The 23,814-nt window shown below is 35.8% G+C and overlaps 1 protein-coding gene across 2 annotated transcripts; it reads left to right on the forward strand.

The window, feature by feature from the left end:
• Positions 1-768: 768 nt before the first annotated feature.
• On the forward strand, positions 769-22,711 carry LOC121411150 (rho-related GTP-binding protein RhoA-B-like). Of its 2 annotated transcripts, XM_041603685.1 has the most exons (5): positions 769-784; positions 7,236-7,363; positions 12,412-12,602; positions 21,584-21,733; positions 22,105-22,711. In XM_041603685.1, exons 2-5 carry the CDS (start codon positions 7,333-7,335, stop codon positions 22,378-22,380), a joined length of 648 nt encoding a protein of 215 aa, XP_041459619.1. In that variant the 5' UTR covers positions 769-784; positions 7,236-7,332; the 3' UTR covers positions 22,381-22,711. The 2 variants fall into 2 exon arrangements, with proteins under 2 accessions (XP_041459619.1, XP_041459620.1); XM_041603686.1 differs by lacking the exons at positions 769-784; positions 7,236-7,363 and adding an exon at positions 11,504-11,547.
• The last annotated feature ends 1,103 nt before the right edge of the window (positions 22,712-23,814 follow it).

Below are 23,814 nucleotides of genomic sequence, written 5' to 3' on the forward strand. Positions count from 1 at the left end.
TGTTGATTTGAATCGATAGAGAAAAATCAGACAAGCACAATGCTGAAAATTTCATCAAAATCGGATGGAAAATAAGAAAGTTATGACATTTCAAAGTTTCATTTATTTTTAACAAAGTAGTTATATGAACGAGCCAGTTACATCCAATTTTTTTATTAAGTTTGAATTATACAATATTTCAATTTTTACGAATTTGACGATTAGGACCTTGCCTGAAGCACAAAATGTTAAAATAATGGAATTCCACGTGTTCGGGGATGACGAGAATAATATAATAAAATACAAAGAAATATTGATGTTATCAGTTCCTCATTTGCATACCGATCGAGATGTGCATAAATAACTGTTTTGTGAAATGAAGCGAAACTTTAAAATGCCATAAGTTTCTTATTTTACATCCGATTTTGATGACATTTTCAGTGTTATGCTTGTTGAATTTTTCTCTTTTTATTCAAATCAAGTTTTTGTTGGGATGGACTTGTCCTTTAAAAATGTATTTAAAAAGTCATGAATTTCACTGGTTTTGAGTAATCATCTTCCAAGCGTTGCATCTTGATTCGTCTTTACCCAATTTCTTACTGGTTTTCATCTTTTCAACCAACATTCCTTATGCCTTATGAGATTCAAGGAAAAAAAAACGTTTTTCAGCTCTCTGCCTTGATGTTTTATAAGATGACATTAATCTGTGGTTATCCTTCCTACCCTTTGAATCTTTGATTTTCAGTACACATGGAATCGTGAGTTTGCATGAAATGAACTGGATAGGTGATATTCAGAAAATTAAGTGTTGGTGATCCTGCAGCCATCGGTGTATTTTGATGGCAATTATTTGCTTCTATATATAAAAAGTGCAATTTCTCACAGTTCTCATCATACATTGTCAATGTTATTAAATATAAGAACAAATTAGGATTGCTGCCGAAACCCAGGACCGTGGAAAAACGAATAGATGTTTCAAATGCAGTGTCTTGTTACAAAATGGGATAAACAAGATTTTGCAAGTTCAGAGACTGAAAGACCATAATTCTAACTACCTTGGGCATAGAGCGCATCATAAAACGAGAGTGGAAGAAAAAAGAGCGGGAAAAGGGGAAGAGAAAGGGGAGAGGATGAGGGGCGAAGAAGAACAAGGAGAGAAGAAAAGGGGAAGAGAGAAAAAAGGCGGTTATGCAGGTAGTCATAATCCCCTCAGAAATTATAATTACGAATAATGAGCTAATGCTTTTACATCCAGTGGTGGCACCAGAGGCCGGGGCATTTGATCTTCCTACTTGCACCCTCCCCAAATTTAGTATTAAAAATAGCTCGCTCTTCGCGCCCGATTTTGTGAAACGGGCAAAACAATTTATGTCCGTCTTTGCTCCCCAAAATGTTCTTTTGACCCCCTCCCCATTTGCCCCCTAGTTTAAACATCCTGGTGCCGCCACTGGTCACATCCGAATCTAAGCCTTCCTCAAGTGTTCAAAGATATCATGTTGATTATCAAAATTTTAGATTTTTCTGTTTATTTTGGGACAGAGTTGATGCTGACCTTCTACAATGAATGAATGTCATGATTTTTTTATACCCTTAACTTTCCAGTAAGTTCCCATTTTCATTTCTGTTATTTGTATTCTGTGTTGAACTTATTTTGTTATTCTGTTTGACTTTGAAATGAAAAAGAATAAAATTTAAGCAATCAACCAAAAGCATGAAAAATTCTGCTATTTTTGTCATCTGAAATAGGAGACGCATGAGCTCCCCCGCCCTATAATTTCATACCATCGCTATTAGGCTTAATATAGGCGTGTTTATAAACAAAATGTTTGGGGGCTTCTTCCGGGTGCTTGAGATTTTTTCCCCCATTCATCTGGTATTTGATACAAGAAAAATGATCTGTCACAATATAGGGGTAAATAGCCAATTCGTCTACTGCCAACTGTCCACTCTTCACATGGTCTACTTTCATTTAGTTTAATGCCATTCCGTCCATTAAAATTTCGTCTAACAACAATTTGGTCCAACTATCACTTAGTCTAATCATCATTTCGTCTATATGACAATTTCGTCTCATAACCAGTTGGTCTAATTTCCATTTCAATTTCATCTATTTTGCACAATTAACACTTAGATCAATCAGACCAAATGGTACATGGACTTAATGGATATTGGACCAACTGGTTATTAGACGAAGTGGTGAGTGGATGAATTGTCAATAATTATTAGACCATGTGGATAGTGGACGAACTGATGGTAGACCAAATGATAGTAGACGAGTTGGTAATTGGACGAATTGGCATTAGACCTATTGGAAATAAACCCTCATAATTTATGGTAGTCTACTAAGTAGCTGAGTATTAATTTTTGTGTCTATACCAGCTTCCCCCAACATGCCCAAAGAAAAATTATAGCGATGGAGCCTAGCGACCGAGCGAGAAAAAATATATACTCGAACTGCAGCTTTTCAGAACCAGTAACATCCTTCAGGACATGGCATTTATTTAATTCGCTTCTCGATAAGGGGGGCTGACTTGCACTCGGGAAGCGGGCCTGTGCTCCTATAACCTCAGGCGGTTCAATAAATATGGCTAATGGGCCAGAAAATTTCTACTTTAATGGACTATATACGTCACATTTTATAGACTTTATAAACAAATGAGACACAACAGACTATTGTAGGGAAAATGTGCATGGAATAGGGATTTAGACGTGGTGACTGAGGAGTGAGGAAGGGATTTTCACGAGTGAAACTTTCCATTTGGAGCACTTAATGATATGAACTTCCAAATTAATATATCTACAACATTTTCAAATTCCTGATTGGCATCATGGTGAAAAGAATGCGTAGAGCATAAAGCTATGATCACTTTCAGTCAAGTCAGTGCATAAAAAAAAGCTCGGTCAGGGAAAATATAGCGACCTAACAGAGAAACTATAATCCTCTACTAACGTATGATAAAGATTAAAAGCGCTTTTGAAAAAAGAGGCAATTTTTAGGATTCAAACTTCGATTTTCCGCCACTTTTACATGAATATTTTTGTTTTCACGATTGGGGAGTACGATGGTTAAGTTGGAAAAAAATTAGTTTCTTGCTTCTTAATTCATGACCAACTGGGTCTTTTGACGGTAGTTCACTCTATTGCAGGTAAATGATAAAATAGCAATTAACGTTTTGTGAGGGAGCGTGTGGCGACCGAGCCAGGAAATTTTCGAATTCGAATGGTATAGGCCTATTATAAAAAGTTCATTTCAGCTAGAGCACTTGAGAACATGAATGCAGAATTGATTGCAGGTCTTATTATCTTCTTTCTTGTCATGTTTTTTTTGGGGGGTGGGGGTGGGGCGTGAGTCCTTAAATCCACCCCTAGAGATCCGCTTCTTCATTATTATAGATATTATTGTCAGATTTTCAGACTTTCGCCATTTGTATATACAGTGCGTATCAAAAAAAGTTTACACTTTGAAAAAAACCCTACGAATTAAAAAATATACAACATGTGGGTGATTTTTTTCACATATAATCTTAAGTTGGATTTGGGTCTCATCTATCCAACGAAAGTAAAAGTTTTCGGACAGATTGTTACACTTGATACAATGAAACAATTTTAAAAAGGGTAAAAGATATCTTCAAATCTTTTTTAACCAGCTAAATTCTACGTGTTCTTCATGATTAAGGTTTACTTTTATTCGCATAACTATTTCAAAGTTCTGCGCAAATCATTTTTCACTAACTTTTCAAAAGTAAGTGGTGCTCACTCAAGCGGAAATATTTTTCGACAGTTATACCGTCATTTGCTTAAAATGGATCTGTACCCATGTTAAAATGTGAAAAAATCTTCAGGATATTACAAAACGTATAATTGTACAGGATTGTTTCTAAGTGTATAAACTTTTTTTTGATACGCACTGTATATAACAATTCGCCCTACTAGATTTTAATTTACAGCTCATTGTTCTTTTATTTAGTAAAAAATAAATCTATTCATCAGAAAGGGGATATTCTATCATTTTAAAATGCTAACTTCTCAACCGGGGGGGGTCAAATATATTCCTGTACACATATGCATGACCCCAAAACGCGTATAAAGGGACTTTTTCAGTTTTGGACGCGGGCCGCGCATGCACTCGTTAAGGGTATAAAAAACATTGATTTAAAAAAAGGGTGGTTTTGAAGGCTGGTCAATGGTGCAATCGCGGGGTCAAACGTATTTAGGGTATGTTGTTTTCAAAGCTTTATCTTTTGAAGACTAGCCAGCGGTGTTATAGGTATGTTTTTTTCGGAGCTTTTTCCTCCTGGTTTCTGAAAAGTACCTGGTTCTTCCCGACTGTAATAAGCAACGACCCTGGGATCGGGCCTCATTCAAGGGACTCGAGCGTATTTTATCTTACACAATTTTGTACAAATTATAAATCATACACTATGTGCTGTTATTAATAGGACGGTGTTAGATTTTAACCATCATTATTGTGTATAGTGTTATCATAATCACATTTGTATGTGTTTCATCAAAATAGTGTGAGTTATAGCTTGTCTATACATTATATTGTACCTTTTATATTGTATATGTGTATGCGTGTATGTCCGAGTGTGAGTGTGTGTGTGTGTGTGTGTGTGTGTGTGTGCGTGTAAATGTGTGGAGGTGCCGTGTCCGAGTGGTCTGAGGCGCTTGGCTACTATACATGGAAAGTCCGCCGTATGTTATTTAAATCACTTTAGAATATGTATATCATTTTTTTTCAATATTGAATTTTGTTCATGCTATTATTTAAATTGAATCAATCTATCTTGTACTTATTTGTATTATTTTGAAGAATGAAAAATGAATTGAATTGAGTATTTATTGGTAATTTTTTTTTTTTTTAAATATAGGATAATGACAATTTTGTATCAAGCCAATTAGGAAAGACACACATTTATATAACATGTACCTTTCAATTAAAAAATAAATTCTTTTTTTAATGAATTTTGAATGTGAGTTATATACAGTGTTAACATTGTAGTTCTTTGTGGTATTTTAACCCTTCTTGCACTGGGGACAAGCAATACCCATGAATATATTTATGTCCAGTTTAAGCTTGTTGCCGGGCTTATTGTTAGCAAGTAGACAAACATTTAGGGGCAAAAATGTGTAAATGAAGCCGCGGCGAACAACTTGTTCATATTTTGCACACACGAGAAAAACTCGTTAAGAAATAATTTGGCCACACATGTGTACAGCAATGCTTTTGACTACCCCCCCCCCCTTAGGACTTTCATTCCTTTTTAAACTGTGACTGTAAATTATTTTCAGAAGAATGTTTTTTTGTAATTGCGCTCGACATAATATCGATTTAATCTACTTGAACAGCGCCATCTCGTTAGCTGATGTGCAATGAACGAAAACCTGGAAAATAATGAGTCATCATAAGTACACACCCATACAGAGACCTCTCTGGTTTGTCACTTTTTTTTCTTCTGTCTTTGAACAGTTTAAGTCCTATTAATAGACATGTTGTCAATTCTATCAAGTTGGAAACTTCATTACATTTTAATTTATTTATGAGAGAAAACATTGAATAACCAAATGTGAAATAAAAGTGGAAACAGGTTATTAACAGTCTTCTTTAATATTTTCATTCAGGATCGACAGCAAAGAAATATTTGAATAGGTTGATATAGCGAGGGTGGTCTTTTTATCTTTTTAAAAATTTGTTCCTTTCTCCATATGCCTATAAAGCAATACAATGATTTTCATGAATATCACTATTATCATTATGTATTTGTACACTATATGTTAGGCTCTTTTATTTAGGCCTGTTATTGTGTGGCATTCATCATTCCGAATTGGAGTTAGAAGGGGCAAGGGAAATCGTCTCATTAAGAAATTTAAAGTAGTAGGCAAGTGGAAAAATAGAATGTGACCTGCATCACCTTTCAGTTTGTACACTCTTTGCATGTATGACCCATATCCCCCCCCCCCCATATCAGGAGAATGGTTTCGAATGTGTGTAGGGGGAGGGATCCGCGGGGGGTGAGTGGAGCGTGTGCTTGCCATGCTATCCGGCCAGAGATGGCCATTTTACGAAGCCCCCACCCCCTTATTGGCCTATAGTATGATATTATTTACATGTCAGAATCTGAGAATGAAGACGTTCCATAATTTAAATTGTAAAGCCCTGTGTAAATACACGGGGAGCCAAAGTGGCCACGTCATCCCATCTTCCGGCCCTAGTTGGAGGCACCCGACCCCCCCCCCAAAAAAAGAAGAAGAAAGAAATAAGACAGAAGAGAAAAGGGGGAAAAGAGGAAAGAAAGTAAAAAAAAGTCCCCGATTGTAATAATGTATAACTTACACTTTAACTCACTCTTGTAGTCTCCAATGGGCTTAATGAGAAATATCCATTGTTTGTAAAGAAAAAATAATAAATAAAAATAAAGGCAAAAAGTACTTAAAATTCATTCCTTATTTATAATGGCAGAGTTTCATGCATATGACCAAATAACAATAATCCTAATGTTCTTCAAGGTGAGCCGATGGGGGGGGTATTTTTCTGCATCCCCCTCCCATTGGGCGATGCTGGATCCCTCCTGAAGAGGGTTACTGTGCACCCTATAATATCAGCAGTGGTGTTATATGAGCTAAAACTGTTGATAGGGCACAACATGGTGTTTTGGCAAAATTTGTTCATGAGCGATCGAGAGAAGCAAGTGAGCGAGAATTGTTGGCCTTTCTAAAATCAAATTTGGGGGAGATGTTGACATAACAAAAATTACATACCTTTGCACCCCCTTTTTCTTTACCATTCCCCTCTCCCAATTCCCCAATAGGGTAATACTGCGTTTTTTTTTTGTTTTTTTTTAACTTTAGGGGAACTTTAGATACCCCAGAGTTACCCCCTAGGGTACCCCCTTCACAACAAATTAATGCTGGTCAAAAACATACTGTAGTCCAATGCTCTTACTTACGAATGTAAATTACAATGATGGAATTGACAAATAAAAACCACAAAGGTCTAAAAAGATACAAAGAAAAAACTTGGAAGATTTCGTCACTTTGCTTCCAACCAATGAAATGACTTCCCCGTGCTATTTTTAGAGCGCACTCCAAAACGTATAAATTGCATACAATCTCCAATGGTCGCGTAGAATCAAAGCAAAGTGAAGCCAGCTCGTTCACCTCTAGACTAGACACCCCGAACCGAATCATCCAGGCTAGGCCATAGGCTAGTCGAGTCGATTAACCAATCCAATACAGTGCAGTTGTGCAAGCAGCAGAGGGGCCAGGAGCACAGTCAGAAACGGATCTTTTTATGGATTTATCACAATAGTAACTGCGAATTTTGTGCACTATACCTACGCTGTTATACATTTGATGCCCTGTGCATTGCAAGTGCAACTTTTTGGTGAGTTCAGATTTGATTCATTCAGATTTCAATGGTTCAGTTTGCTACTTGCTAGAACTTGTTGACAGTTTCTAATTCTATTCTAAAGATCTTCATTTCGAGACCTCGGCTCGGCGGAGTCGCGGGGGGAGCTGCATCATACGGTAGTATGGTAGTGGATCGTATTACCGAACACTTTTCATGAATTTGATCATATCAAACACATTATTCCAATAAAATTCACCAAACTTTCACCATAAATACACAAATACCTACAAAATATAAATATGCAGAAATTTTGCCGAAATTGTTTTTCATTTTTACGACATCAGCTTCCAATCGGACCCCTCTTCGCAAGTGAAATATTTTGGTCACTTGAAAAGGTATCGTATTACCGAACGTGTGTTTTCTATGGGAAAAGTTGGGAAAACAACAAAGTCACTGATGAGCTATTTAGACCATATTTTATTGTTTTGAGGATATAAAGACTTCAAAATTGTGTTTTTGATAATTTTTCATCATTTTTCTATTTAAGTTCCCTTTGGAAGGAAGTTGCAAAGGTTTGAGCGTATTTGATTATTTTCTGACGCATATGATGCGTGCGTTCGGTAATACAAGGCCGGTCGGTAATACAATCACTCACTATACATACGGTATTTGCTGCATTATGTGCAGTCTAAATTTATGGGTTAGGCCCTACATAAAAATTGAAAATCACGAGCTTGGCTTGACTGGAAAGTGGTCTCGCGCTTTGTGTGAGTTAAAGTGAGTTTGAGTTATCTTAGACTACTTCACTTAGTTAGATTCTAGTTAACATTTTACAAGTGAAATTTTAAATTTAAACTAAGCTTGTGTAGGCCTTGCCCCGGGGACCCCGACACGTCTCGGGCTGCCGCAGTAAGTGTAGGCCTATAGTTTTGGTAAATCCACCAAAATGCACCTATCACTATTCCAATTCGTTGCTAGCTAATATGAATGGATATGCCCTATAACACTTATGATGTGGAGGATATGAAATGAAAATGTGTTTGACAGGATAAATTTTGCGATTTTACATGGAAATTTAACTTGATCGGGTCACCCGGCCCGATCAAATGAAAATATCTGTGTGTTTTTGACTTTGTCTTTCAATTAAATCCTATTCCAAATCATGGAATGGGCTGAAACTTTCAAGATATGTTCTTTGTAACTTTTGGATTTCTAATCACTAAATTTATAAGATAGGTGCTTGAATGCCCATTTTTTTAAATTTAAAACAAGCATCGCCGAGAGAGGGCGCTATATATCCAAGATTTGAATATTTGAAATTTTCTCAGAGAAGTGCAGTTGGAAAAATATCTAACAGTCTCCACGCTTCAGTAAGACTGTCATATTAGATGATATTCGAATATCAATCACATTATTGACCCTTTACCAAAGCTATACACAGGCTGTTTAACGTCGTTAGGATATTTTTTGTAGTTGTAATGATTATATTATAATCAATTTTATTTTCAGACAAAACAACAAAAAGTAGCAACCAGGAAATATATACTTTAAAACAGGTACATATTTCTTGAATGGGTAAAACCTTATGGTACAGAGAAGAGACTTTATGGTAGGTATAGTGAGTGATTGTATTACCGACCGGCCTTGTATTACCGAACGCGCGCATCATATGCGTCAGAAAACAATCAAATACGCTCAAACCTTTGCAACTTCCTCCCAAAGGGAACTTAAATAGAAAAATGATGAAAATTTATCAAAAACACAATTTCGAAGTCTTTATATCCTCAAAACAGTAAAATATGGTCAAAATAGTTCATCAGTGACTTTGTTGTTTTCCCAACTTTTCCCATAGAAAACACACGTTCGGTAATACGATACCTTTTCAAGTGACCAAAATATTTCACTTGCGAAGAGGGGTCCGATTGGAAGCTGATGTCGTAAAAATAAAAAACAATTTCGGCAAAATTTCTGCATGTTTATATTTTGTAGGTATTTGTGTATTTATGGTGAAAGTGTGGTGAATTTTATTGGAATAGTGTGTTTGATATGATCAAATTTATGAAAAGTGTTCGGTAATACGATCCACTACCATACATGTATGGTGAGACTACCACATATCTACCACCTCCTTTGAAACCGACCACCTTGCGCGCATTAAAATTATTGCGTATTACAAACGATATGCGCGGGAGAGTAGGCGCAGTGTCCATAGAAACAATAAGAATCGATTTTACGAGAATAAAATAAGCAACAAAAAGTAAAAATTTAGTAAAATTAATCAAAATTGTAATGACCAGACCCAAGCCCCGCTGAAAAACCAAGAAATCCGATGGGAAACGGCTTTAGAACAAATATCCTTCGTCAATCGTCGAATCATGTGCCGGAGCTCGCAGTGGAAGTAGTGAGGCAATCATTTGCCATGTTGACATCATAGAACTGATATGGAAGAGTAAAAATATTTCGCCACCGCGACAAGAATCGGCCGTAAACTTGGTGTATCGCAGGTGGTCGGTTTCAAAAGACGGGTGCAAATGAGAAAATGTAAAATCGTTGTATTCGTTGTTCGTCGATATACGCAGATTGAATTGGAGCCGCCGAGCGAAGCATGGGAATCTGATCTGCTCAATTTTCTGCACAAATGAGATGAAAACTGGGTAAAATTGATGAATATTTTTGCAGATACAATGCTTGGAAGATTAGGTGGTCGATAAGGGGTAGTTCCAACCATACTAGGTGGACTCTAATCATTCTGATTGTTGGAACAGATCTCACAATTTATTTACATAGAACTATATTAACGTTACAGTACAAGAAATGAAAAATTATATCTGACCCGTCAGATGGAGTAATTTTATTTTCAAAAATTTACTCCAGTCATTGAGTATGTTACATGTACATGTACAGTGTATGCATTAAATTTTTCTGGATTCTGGAAATGTTGAGGAGAATGAAACCCATGAAACATGTTGAATTCATACGAAACAGAAAAAATGAAAACTCATGATTCATGCAGTGTATGTGTATGTATAATGAGTGATTGTATTACCGACTGGCCTTTTAAAGGGGAATCCAGCCTTGGCCATAAAATATTATAATAATAATAATAATATAGGATATTTATATTGCGCACATTTCCACCTTGTTAGGTGCTCAAGGCGCTCCTATATTACCCGGCTAAGCTAGGCGTTCATAGCGCACACAGCTTCTTAAGGAATTACTTCCTACCGGTACCCATTTACCTCACCTGGGTCGAGTGCAGCACATCGTGGATCAGTTTCTTGCTGAAGGAAATTACGCCATGGCTGGGATTCGAACCCACGACCCTCTGTTTCAAAGTCCGAAGACTAATCCACTGGGCCACAACGCTCCACATTATGTTGGGAAGGAGAAAAATAAATTAAACAGAATGGTGAAAGTTTGAAAGAAATCGGACAAGCAATGAGAAAGTTATAGCTGCTTTAATATTGAGATCACTAATACTATGTAGATTTCAAATTGGCAACTGTGTAAGTAAATTATGACAAGGGGCAAGGACAACTTTCCCATAGGCCATGTACTTTATTATCAGGGATTTGTGGTTTTCTCCTAAGTACCCATTCCCCTGGGGCAGTAATCTAAATATAACCCAGGTAGTATATTGTAGTATGTCCTCATGAAAGAAAAATATAATTTGAAATAAAACTTTTGGGAAAAATGACATTTTAGCCATAATATGTATTAGAGTACATGGAAGAGTAGTCCTTGCCTTACATCACTATGACATCCCATCTGCGGCCAATTTGAAGTCTCCATGGGTATAGTGATTACCAATATTTACAACTTTTAAAAATTCATAACTTTCTTGTTGTTTGTCCAATATTGTTCAAACTTTCACCTATCAACTTGTCTGATTTTTCTTTTCCTTATAAAAACAAGTTTTTTGGGGGGTTGGATTCCCCTTTAAGGTGAACACGCACACATTATACGTGTCTGAAAAGGATTTCATTATTCATACATACATCTGTACGGTCAAAACATTGCAACAACCTTCCAAATGGAACTTTAACAGAGTTATAAGGATGATGAAAAATGGTTAAACACATTTTAAATAAAAGTCTTTGTATTCTCAAAATAATAAGATATTGTAAAAATACATGTAGCTGATTAGTCATCAGTGTATGTTCTTTTCTCAACTTTTCCCACAGAAAACACCCATTTGATGATGATACCATTTTCAAGTAACCAAAATATTTCACATTTGTAGGCAAAGTGGGGTGCGATAAGATGCTGATTATCCTTAAAAAAATTCAGTGAGGTTTAACATATATATATTTTGTACAAATTTGTGTATTTATGGTGAAAGTTTGTTGAAATTTATTAGAACATCATCATGTATTATTTATATGATTGAATTCATGAAAAGTGTTCATATGATCCACTACCATACATACATGGACGTGTGCACAGAGTCACAGACATGTACATGTAGGGCACAATTTTTTCTTTCTTACAAATGGATGTATGTACAAGTGCAGGGCACTTGCTGTGGCTTTTAGTAAAGAAAAAAAAGACATTTCTTGTTCTAATCTTATTCATATTAAATTTTTGGCATATTTTTTAGAATTTGAGAAACAATATAAAATTAAACTTTTTTTGTGGAATGTTTAAGGAATTTACCGGTAATCTTGTTATAAGATCATATACATGTAGAACTTCCACCACCAGCAAAATAGTGATTTTAATTAAATGAGAAAAATCAAACAATTTTAAGGCTGAAAAATCTTCCAAGTTGGATAAAGCTTGAAACTTGAAAGTTTCACTTTATAATTTCACAAAGCATTTTATGTGCCTATCTGTTTTGTGAAAAATAATTTTGATATGTCATACTTTCACATCCATTTTTCAATGAAATTTGTTGTGTTATATTGTATGCAAACTACATATGCATTTTTGAAAAAAAATGTTTACATGCAAATGGATTAAATATTGTGTGTACTTATTTGTAATCTTTGTCATTCTAATGGCCTGTAATCTGACTGAATATTATTAGTTTGTTGGTAGTTCACTAATATGAATTTTATTATTTTCCTTTTAATGCACAGGGCGAGATTTTACAGATTCACCGAAACAAGTACATATGGCTGCGATTAGGAAAAAGCTGGTCATTGTTGGAGATGGTGCTTGCGGAAAGACATGTTTGCTGATAGTATTTAGCAAAGATCAGTTCCCAGAAGTTTACGTCCCAACAGTATTTGAGAACTATGTAGCTGATATTGAAGTAGATAATAAACAAGTGAGTATTTTTTTTACTATTAGGTAAAGATAAATAGAATCCAGCACAATAAAATTTTTTTTTTGCAGTACACCATGTTATGCAAATTACAAAAAATCATGCATTGCACATTGCCGTGTTAATGAAGTCCATGAATGAGCTGTGGTGTGATTAAGATTTTAAAAAATCTGATTGTCCTCGAATATCAGGTCCATGGGGCATGGTTCATGTATGCCAAAAGTGATAACCAGAGTCACATGCTTAGCATCACTCCTACATGTACCTGTACATGGGTACATGTAGTAGGGCTTTTTTTAATCAATTGCTGCAGAGTTAGTTTTGGAAAATATTTCTCCATGTACTGTATGTAGCCCACATGTTTTTGTACAGCAGGTAAAAGAATATTTTTATTTTCGTGGGCAGAGGTGGATCCATTTTCAAGGGAAAATTTGAAAAAAATTTAACCAAAATTTTAACCAAAAATATGATATTTTGTCCCCCCTCCCCCCCAAAAAGGGGAGGGGGTGACACACTTCTATTTTAATGGCATTTTTACATTATAAATTTTAATTTTGCTTCTCAAAGGGGGGGGGGGGGCACGGTTCGGCTGTGCCCCCCCCCCCCCCCCGGATTTGCCAGTGTTTGGGCTACTTTTTCACAACTTGGTGACCTACATATACCTTGTAAATCTGCAACATTGGATAAACTTTCACATTGCAATGAATGGGAATTTTCCAGATCTCTTTTTTTACAATTATGTTTCCATGGTTCTTTTGAATTTGAGCATTTCGGGTTTTGGGGTAAAATTGCCCCGAGCCCCCATGTAATTTTTCCCCTTGTGTACAGTAGTCAGGTTCAAGAAAACTGGATCCCAATGTGTTTGTCAAATTATACAAACTTTGATACAAGTATACAGTTCATGTTTGGTTCTTGAAATCCCTGCTCATTTTTTTCTGTTAATAATGATCAACGCACATCTACATTCACTTCCCTCTATTGAAATCCTGTTGGACACATGCCATCTATTGTTACTAAACAATAGGATGAGTTGACAGTGAAGATGGAAGGTTACTGTTTTCTGCCTACCCTCCCTGCATTCTTACGTTGCTTACATACCATGCATACCACTGGTGGGTGGAGTTTGTTGAGGTCATCGCTATCCATTGTACATCATGTCTGGATAGTGGATACATTTGTCACAAATTAAAGGATATACTGTGCAGTGCGTATACATGTATTCATGTACATGTACTCCATTGCGTGGATGTAAATAATCCTCTGCATTTTATAGATTTTAGCATGCACTGGATCTATATCCATATTTCGGCAAATGCTTTGTTGAAACCATGATAAACAATGATCTGAATTTTCAGCCACAAATGTTGTGCCAGTCTCTCCCAAGACCCACTTTGTGTATTTAAATTGTTAATTCTGACTGGGCTCTCAAATTTAAGCTTTGCATTTTATAACTCAGGAACTCAGGAATCGAAATTGAAATAAATTCATGTATAGTAGTGCTTTAATATAAAGTAGACAAGTCTCTGACAGAACTCACCTGTTGATTCAATGTTTCAATCAGGGTTTGTGCTGGTAGTGAATACACAAATTAATACAATGTTATTTGACACTGAAGTTTACACACAGTACAAATGTACATGTACAATAGCTGAGGCCTGTTGCATAAAACTTTTTACCTGAGAAAACTGTGGTAAAAACTGAAAACTAAGGTTTGTCTGATTTCTGCCATTGACTTTAACACAGGGCAAAAACTCCGGTAAGAACAACCTGAGTTTTCTCAGGTAAAAAGTTTTATGCAACGGGCCCCTGGTAGTGCATACATTTACATGCATTTACATACATGTAGGCCCCTACCTGAAGACCTGTAAACACAACCTTCTAGATTTGTCCAGAAGATATTAAAATGAAAGTACACACATGTACATGTACATTGTATGTTATGAGAAAGTCTGTAAAACCAATGTTGAATGCCAAAAGTGATAACCAAAGCCCGGGGGGGCCACTTCCATTCACGAGTGGATACCATGCGCGACCATGGGGTCTCGAAAAGCACCCTAAACACGTAATTTCCATATTCTGAAAATGCACCCCTTAACAAGAATTGGCGTGTGAAACCCTACCCTTAACAAGTTTTGGAAACAAAACGATATACTCTTGGCAAATATTCCCTGAAATGAACCCCTAAACAAGTACAGGAATGTTTTATTGTTACGGGTCCTTCGGTCGTCGGCTTTACCTTATTTGGTTTAGTACGACCCCATCTTCTACACCTCGCGCAAATCGGACTCTAAACACGAAGTGTTGGTGCAAAAAGGACATCCTTTATAAAACATTTGAATTTTGTTTTATCATCCCCGCAAATTCGACCCTAAACACGTAATTTTCCTAGCGAAATAGATACCCTTTATTCTTCATTTTTATGTTTTTGACACCCTTATCACGTTACATACGTAACGCGCCCTATCGTGAAAAAGACATCCTTTTTACGTGTTTTTTTGGTCGCGCATGGTATCCACTCGTCAATGTCAGTGGCCCCTGCGGGAACCAAAGTCACATGCTTAGCATCACTCCTACATGTACATGTACCTGTAGTCCTATACATGGGTACATGTACAATGTAGCAGGGCATTTTTTTTATATCAATCGCTGCAGAATGCAGAGTTAGACACTCTTTAATAAAGTTTTGGAAAATATTTGGAATCACGATTATCCAAACTCTCCATGTACATATACATGTAGCCCACATGTTTTTGTACAGCACTGTCAGCAGGCAAAAGAATATTTTTATTTTCGTGGGCAGAGGTGGATCCAGGATTTTCCAAGGGGGAGGGGGCACATTTTTTTCGAGGGAAAATGTTGATTCAATTTTTCAATCAGGGTTTGTGCTTGTTACAGCTGGTAGTGAATACACAAATTACAATGCAACCTTATTTGACACTAAAGTTTACACACAGTACAAATGTACATGTACAATAGCTGGTAGTGCATACATTTAAACACAACCTTCTAGATTTGTCCTAAAAGATATTAAAATGAAAGTACATATGTACATGTACATTGTATGTTATGAGAAAGTCTGTAAAACCAATGTTAATTTGTTACTAAATCATCCTAGATTTACATGTAGCTCTGAGTACATTTGAACTGAAGTATTAAATACATGTACTTCACTTTGTGAAATCATGAAGTCTATTAAAAGCTGCAAAACATCACACTGAAGATCGCCAACACAGATAAGCGCTTGTGGACCAGTGTTATTGTTTGGAAAAAGATCTGACAATTGGAATATTCCTTGCTTATTTGGCTAATTTCTCTGTCGTAACTCATTTTGAAATTGTTTCCCCATTATCCCCAACTATAGTATACATGTACATGTACATGTATGTACTTTGGCCTGACATGTGTACATGCATTAAACAGTCCCCAATAAAGATTTGCATTGTTGCTTTTATTTGACAGAGATGCTATTTTGTTTTACTAAATACATGTAAATACATACTTGGAAGTTGTATGTACATGTACACTTGAGGGCCTACATGTAAATTAGTTCTTAATATGTTTTGTTAAAATGCTAAAAATCTCCCCTCTATCCTGTTGAAGAATTAATGACACATATACTCTGCATTCTTGTTCATAACATTATTTTCATGTGTTTGCATAGGGTTTACGGAATATCATATGATATTTATGCAACTAATTGTTCTATACATGTAGATATGAAACAGACATGTGATTATCAATTTTAAGTTCCTTTCCTCAATTCAATATCTGTCTGCTAAAGAATTCAGGCAGTGCCGCCCACGAAAATTTTCGGTGCAGTGCACATGGACAAAGTCTCAGTTTTAATCATACAAAATACGCCCTAATGTAAATAGAACCTGGGAGACTTGTTCTTTCTGTGGTACCTGCATAATAACTTCCCACTTCATATGTATACAGACAATAGTTACATTTGGAAATACCCTTTGCGTACAAAATGCAAAGTACAATGTACATGTATGTTTATCCATCCATGTATTGTAGCCTGCACCTCCTTGTAGTACTAGTACTAACATACATGCAAGGCCTACACATGTACATGTAAGCCTACATGTAGTTACATGTACGTACATGTACAAGTGTTTTCATACATCTACTTTAAAGAATTCAAGTGAAAAGATAATTTACATGCATGTAATGCACCCATGATTAATATAAAATTACATTGCATGTAGGCCTACTTTGTAGACAATGTGTAGGTGTATACTTGTAAAATTGCAGTTGTACTATTAAAAGGCATTAATTCAGAGCACAATGCTGCTTTAATTCAGTCATCAATTCAAGTCAAGTGCTGGTAAATAATAACTTAGCTTGTACATCATCCCCAGTTCAATTCCCACATTCATTGCTGGTTTAAATAAACATTTATTTTCACCTTGAAATTCCTTCAGTTTCCCACATTCCATACCTTTGTTTCTGTAGTATTTGTGAAGCCTTTGCACATGGACCAAATGTACATGTATTACATATACATGTAGGTCCATGCACACACACACACCCTCAGTACTCAACGTTTTGGGTGTGGCTTAGTTTCGGTACTTTCAAGGCAAACATATTTGCCACTGACCTAGAAATATTTGGCCGTGTCTTGAACCATGTAATCTTGATCTTAAATCTAAGAGGAGACTTTTAGCTTGCTTGGACTGTTTGTCTATAGTAGGCCTACATGTACATGCACATGTTGCTTGAATTCACTTGGGATTTCCTTGATTTGGTTCACAATTGCTTCAAAGGGAAAGTTCACCTTGATGATAAAGATGTTTTGATAAAAGCAGAAAAAGAGAAGGAAAAGATTTTTATAGAAATATTAAAAATATTTTTGTAATTTGAAATAAAATAAATTCAGGATGAACATACTGTACACGGCTAGTATGACTGTACAGTGGTGTACTTTGACATTTTGTTAGGACTTAGCAAACTTTGCAACATAAATTCCCACACTGAAACATAGCCTACATGTACCGTATACAGTTCTGTATGTAGGTCATCATTTATGATTGCACATCCACATGTGCATACTACATATACATGTACACACCTTTTTTTGTTATCTAGTGTAGGTTTGATATTATTTTTTTTTTCTATTGCACAATTTTGCAAACAGAGAAAATCAATACATGTAGTAACAACAGGGCCCCGTCTTACAAAGAGTTATGATTGATCCGATCAATCGTAACTCTATGGAAATCCATCAGTGTCATACTTTTTTTTCTTCAAAAAAATTGCAAAATATCCTTTTCTATGCAAAGAGAAGCGCAGTGAATTTTCAAGAAAACAATGAATGCATGAATATACATGTACATCATAACTTGAAAATATTTTGAACAAACATGAATAATAGATGTTGACGTTGCTGGCTGTCCATAGTTGTGATTGATCAGATCAATCGTAACGCTTTGTAAATGTAAGACGGGGCCCAGGTCTCCCAGGCAAGAGAAGAGGTGTGACATTTAAACATGTACATGTTGAATGATTCTCCATGTTTTGAATCAGATGCATTTTTCTTTTGACTGTTGTACTTAATATGTTCGACACAACTGGATTTTATATAGAGCTGTATAAAACTTTTGTTTAAAAAAATTCCAATGGCCAAAACTGCAAATGAAATTTGAAAAGTAAAAAATAATTCTTTGTGATTAAAAAAAAAGAAGGGAGATGGGGGTTTCAAATTTTATCCACCAACAATTCTTTCTTATTTTACATCCGATTTTGATGAAATTTTCAGTGTTATGCTCATTGGATTTTTCTCTTTTTAGTCAAATAAAATTTTCTTTGGGGTGGACTTGTCCTTTAATATCAATTGGAGCTAAGCCAATCACTTTACTGGACATTATGAAATGAAAAAAAAACTGAAAAATAATTTTGCAATTTGCAAAGTAAGCTTTCCAAACTGTAGTAAACTACATGTACCAGTGGGGAACGCCCTAGGTTAATATTGATTTGTAGAAACTTCCCCGTAGGCTGCTTGACACCATATCTACACAATGTTGCTCCCAAACAAAATCAATAGTATCATTACAAAGGAATGTGTGCATTACTACTGTAATAGAGCTCCTGTAGCCTACATGTACATTGCATGATTTTTTTTTTACCAAAAGGACAATGGGTATTCTCTACATGTAGGCTACATAAACTCTTTAATACATTTACAAATGAAAAAAATATACCAGTGAACAAGCTTGTTCATTATTAGTCTATCCACATGAATTTGGAAATAGACCCAAGTACTTGAGTCTGAAAAATCAAATGAAAAGAAAAAAAATTATCCATCAGGCTGAGTTTGATTTATAGAAACACTACATTTTTCTTCATTAATTTGCCCTTGAGTCAAGGCCAGGGTATAAGAAACACTACAAACATTTCTATTTTCATCTTAATTTGCCCTTGAATCAGGGGTATTGTTGATTGAAAAATAGGGGCTACCGCATTAGAATACATTCAAGAACCAGACTACATGTACATGTAGGAGAATTCACCAAATGTCTTGCCCGTCTACAGACATTCACATGTACAGTAGGCCTCCCTGTAGTCTGCTGGGCAAACCCTTCACTCGAGTGAAGGGTCTGAATGTGCAACCTACTCATGCCTTGTGTACCGAAGGCTCTCTTGCTCAAAGTTTTATATGTGGTAGTCTTGGCGTGCAGGCACATTTGTTGATCAAAGTTCCGATCAGGGTCTGTGCCTGCAGACTACTGTACATGTACATGTGTACAGTGTACATAAATGTACAATGTATCTCTATCTATTAACGACCTACATGTACATGTTCTGTAGGTATGTACATTAAGCCTATGTAATCTTGGGATGGATAATATGCTTTTTGCTTTACTAAGTAATCTCCAGAACTTATCTGGGTAGTTTGTGGGATCAGAATTAGCTACATGTAGGGATGATTTGAAATCTAATGCCGATAGGGAGGGGCCTACAAAAATCATTGTGAAAGTCACTTCATACCCTTTTCATAAACCCATCCTCCAATTAGCCGCCTAAGAGTAATGCAGATAATTCAATTAAAATTGCGTTCATAAACTCTGAAAATAATCCGCACTATTTTTACGAGCGCCCGTCCTGAAAAAAGGCGGATAATCGTCATGACAACTGGACACGCCCCCTCCGATGCGGTGGTGCTGGAAAAGGGTGACCTTGTGACCACACCATGGCAATTATCCACATTATTTGGAAAAGCGTTCATAAAGTCAAAATCTGGTCCCGATGCTGCTATTATGGGGATAATAGCAGCATCAAAATAATGCGGATAACTCTGGTCCTCCTCCGATTTTATGACCAAATTATGCTGCTATTAGCTGCATAATTGGGTTTATGAAAGGGGTATCAGACAGGGTAGAAGAAGACATCTTGCTGAAAGGAAAAGAAGGAAGTGGTTGAGTTTGGATCGTCAATCACCATTTCCTCATTCTTCATACCTGGTTCCTGCTCTTGATCATCGTTAATTGTTTGAGCTTGTGTCTTGCTAACCAGTCTACACTAGGGAATAATCATCACTCTTGGTGACACTCACGTTATGTACATGTATGCCTATGTTCATACAGTACAGGTACATACATGTACATTATTTTTGTAGATAACCTATGTGGGTGATTATACAATATCTCTGTAATTCAATCTTTCAGCATTCAATGGTGCTTAGTGATTAGCCTACATGTACACAGTCACCCCCCAAAAAATTTGGTGGCAGCAGAATACATGATTAGCCTTATTCTCCTCCTCATGTAATTTGCGTTTGAGCTCATGTAATCTATACACATTTCTTGACAAGTACGGAAGACGGGATCTCCTAATTCAAAATTCTTCGAAAATAGAAGAAAAAACAGTTACATGTACTGATGATATCCTCGTTTTCACTTTCAAGCAGAGTATTATCTGTCTTCGTCTATTTAGTTTTGCACATGTTGGTACATGTAAAATATTCTGTTTCTTGAATGAACTTTCAATTAATAGAATTGTGGGTGGCGTTTGACTAAGCATATGACATACCCCAAAATACACCCCACCATGTACATGTATTACACACCCATTATGACTGATTCAAGATTTCAGAATAGAAAAGGGCATCTTCCCATTATACAAACACACTTGTTCTACAAAATATGCATACACTGAACAGTGTACATCATGTACATGTAGGCCCTATCCAGAAAAAAATGGAAAAATTGATCAGAATATAAAACAAGCATAACACTGAAAATTCATCAAATTAAATATTTTAGTGAAATTAAAGTGAATCTTATGTGATGAATTTATCACATGTACATGTATAGTGTTCAATCTCTCTAGTTCAGTACTATGCTTGTTTCATTTTCTCAATCATTTCCACTTGCTTTTATTTTGGAGTGGTCTTTGCCCTATTATTTTGGCATACATAGATATCTTCACGTGAGGAGTGTGTTACTTTTAGTATCTGATGTGTTTTACTAGATAGTAATAAAAAAAAAACATATTTTTGAGGTACATGTATGTACTCTGTAGGCAGATTCTACCAAGTAGATGCAAACTTTACTCAACTTCTTTCTTGAGTAACATGTAGGCGTATTATACATGAACACATGATTAACTATTCTTTTCAATTTTATGAGCTACAAATTATGAAAGGCCAAAACATGCTTCTTTGATTAGAATAATACTCTTTGAGGGGAAAATAAATAGCCCACACCCAGGCTCACTAATCCATGTATCACATATCAAGGGCAGAGATATTCATCATGCACATGAATGCTTGTTTATGTTGTTTTTTCAACTTGCTGCAAAATTGCCTGTAGTATTAAAAGTAATCATATTTTGAAAATGACATCAAGTTATTAACAAAATAGAGTAGAAATAATTAGTTTACCTCACACAAAGTCATTATATTTTTACCTGTATTAATATATGAAAAAAAAATTAATGAATTTTCAAAAATACATTATGTCTATTTCTTTTTCATACAGGTTGAATTAGCATTATGGGATACTGCCGGTCAGGAAGACTACGACAGACTGAGACCACTCTCATATCCAGACACAGATGTTATACTCATGTGCTTTGCCATAGATAATCCAGACAGCTTGGAAAATATCCCTGAGAAATGGACACCAGAGGTAAGTGCCCCCTATTTTATAAAGAAGTCTTGTTAAGCAAATTGTTAAGATACATGTAAGTCCAGAGGACCATTTCATGAAAGTACATGTACATGTACTTGTCAGACGTTTTATCCAACAGTTACCATAATAACAGTGCTTCTTAGCCAATCAAAATCTAGGAAAGTTGTGAGATCTAACAACTTGTCCATCAATAACGTTGATGAAACACTCCCAGGTGTTCATGGAATCATGGATAAAGAAAAGGATCAAATTACAAATGTTTTCTTGATTTATATTTTCCGCTATTTTTTTTTAAATTGTATATGAAGAGGAAAAAAGCTGTATGGTGATATTTTTCCTCATACTTTTTGTTACATCTTTGTATCTAGGTGAGGCATTTCTGTCCCAACGTCCCTATTATCCTGGTTGGTAACAAGAAGGATCTTCGAAATGACGATCACACCAAGCTGGAGCTACAGCGAACAAAGCAAACTCCTGTCTCGTATGACGAAGGTCACCAGATGGCCGTGAAGAGCGGTGCTGCCAAGTACATGGAGTGCTCAGCCAAGACTAATGATGGAGTGAGAGAAGTCTTTGAAACGGCAACAAGACAAGCTCTGCAGAGCAGGAAGAAGAAGAACAGGTTCAAATGCCAGATCTTCTAAAAAAAACATGCACTTATTATAAAACTATTTCAGTCAAAGACTGAACTTTTGGGAAAGGCACATTTTCAGTGAATCATTGAGTTATGTGAGATCATCCATGTGAGATGCCAATAGGAGATATGGACATTCTGCAGAAGAACATTTGAAGAGATAAATTTACTGCAGTGATATTCTACATTGCAGATGTACATGTAAATGTAATTCTTAGTTTTACCAAGTTTGGAGTTATTCACAATGTAATTTGTGAACTACATTTATGCCTGGCCTATTAGTGTCTTGAGGTTTTATACTGTACATCTGCACATGTAGATGACAGTAACCCTTTTCATGTAAAATAGCCTATGTATGGCCAGCTGAGCTTACAAAGTACAAACATAAAGTAAATCAAATCATCTAAAACCCCTCCATGGTAAAAAAACATACATACAAATACAATATATTTTCTGTTTGAAACTAGGGTAAGAGATGACTCTAAAATGTCAAAAAAGACACATTGAAACTGAATCCAACACTCACTGCAACAGCTGTATTATTTTTCTCTAAAAGTGGTAATTCATGGATAGGGAAGATTACACAAAACTGAATATGTTGTGTATGTATGTATATTGTTTGCAGGGATTGTGGTTCTGGGCATGAATGCTATGTTGTTATCTCACTTACATGTAATCACTTTCAAATTTAAAGAGGTATATAAGATTTTCACTGCATTATTTATTCAGTGATAATGTACATGTATTAACAGTTATGTTTATTAAACATTAAACTCGTTGTGCTATTAAAAGCATAACACATGTTTAAGCATTATAAAAAAAATATGTATGAGAGAAAGAGCTTCAAAAGTTTCTTGATGAAATGGCAGATTCTTGTAAATTATCAATAATGCTTGTTTGTGTGTGAGAAAGTGAGTGTGCACTGGTGTAGATTTATACACCTACTGTTCTTTTCCAGGGGGGTCGGACATTGAGTCACCCCCCATTTTAAAGGCGTGGCCATGACATCACACATTTGTGCTTGTGTAAGCATAATATACTGTATCAAAATGTAATTAAGAAAATAAGAAAACACCCGTGATGGTTGTTTTTAGCAAGATTTTTATGTGCCTTTTCAAACTGAAATGCCATCTTACATTTTTTAATATGTAACGTTTGCAATTGATAATAAGTAATTATTCAGGGTTTAGGGAGGTTTTTTTGTACAATTTCTTTCAACTGTGATCTTCATGTATGTATAGTAACATTGCCAAGAGGTGGAAAGGGTATTCCTTTCCAAGGCTTTCATCAATGTACATGTATTGTTGATTTTCTATTTTTATTCTGTTTTGAAACTGGATTATAATGGGAGTATGTACATGTACAGTCTTTAAAATCGCTACATCCCAGGGTGTTTCTGGATTGTTGCATCTCATTGTTGTGAGCCACCTTACCATACATGATA

Source organism: Lytechinus variegatus, chromosome 3 (assembly GCF_018143015.1).
Source record: "Lytechinus variegatus isolate NC3 chromosome 3, Lvar_3.0, whole genome shotgun sequence".
In the NCBI taxonomy this organism is placed as follows: domain Eukaryota; kingdom Metazoa; phylum Echinodermata; class Echinoidea; order Temnopleuroida; family Toxopneustidae; genus Lytechinus; species Lytechinus variegatus.

Excerpts from the sequence above, each read along its gene's own strand:
- LOC121411150 (XM_041603685.1), top strand. The coding sequence starts at position 7,333 with ATGCCCTGTGCATTGCAAGTGCAACTTTTTG. Across the intron at positions 7,364-12,411 it reads ATTGCAAGTGCAACTTTTTG|GGCGAGATTTTACAGATTCA; the intron begins GTGAGTTCAGAT and ends TTTAATGCACAG. Across the intron at positions 12,603-21,583 it reads TTGAAGTAGATAATAAACAA|GTTGAATTAGCATTATGGGA; the intron begins GTGAGTATTTTT and ends TTTTTCATACAG.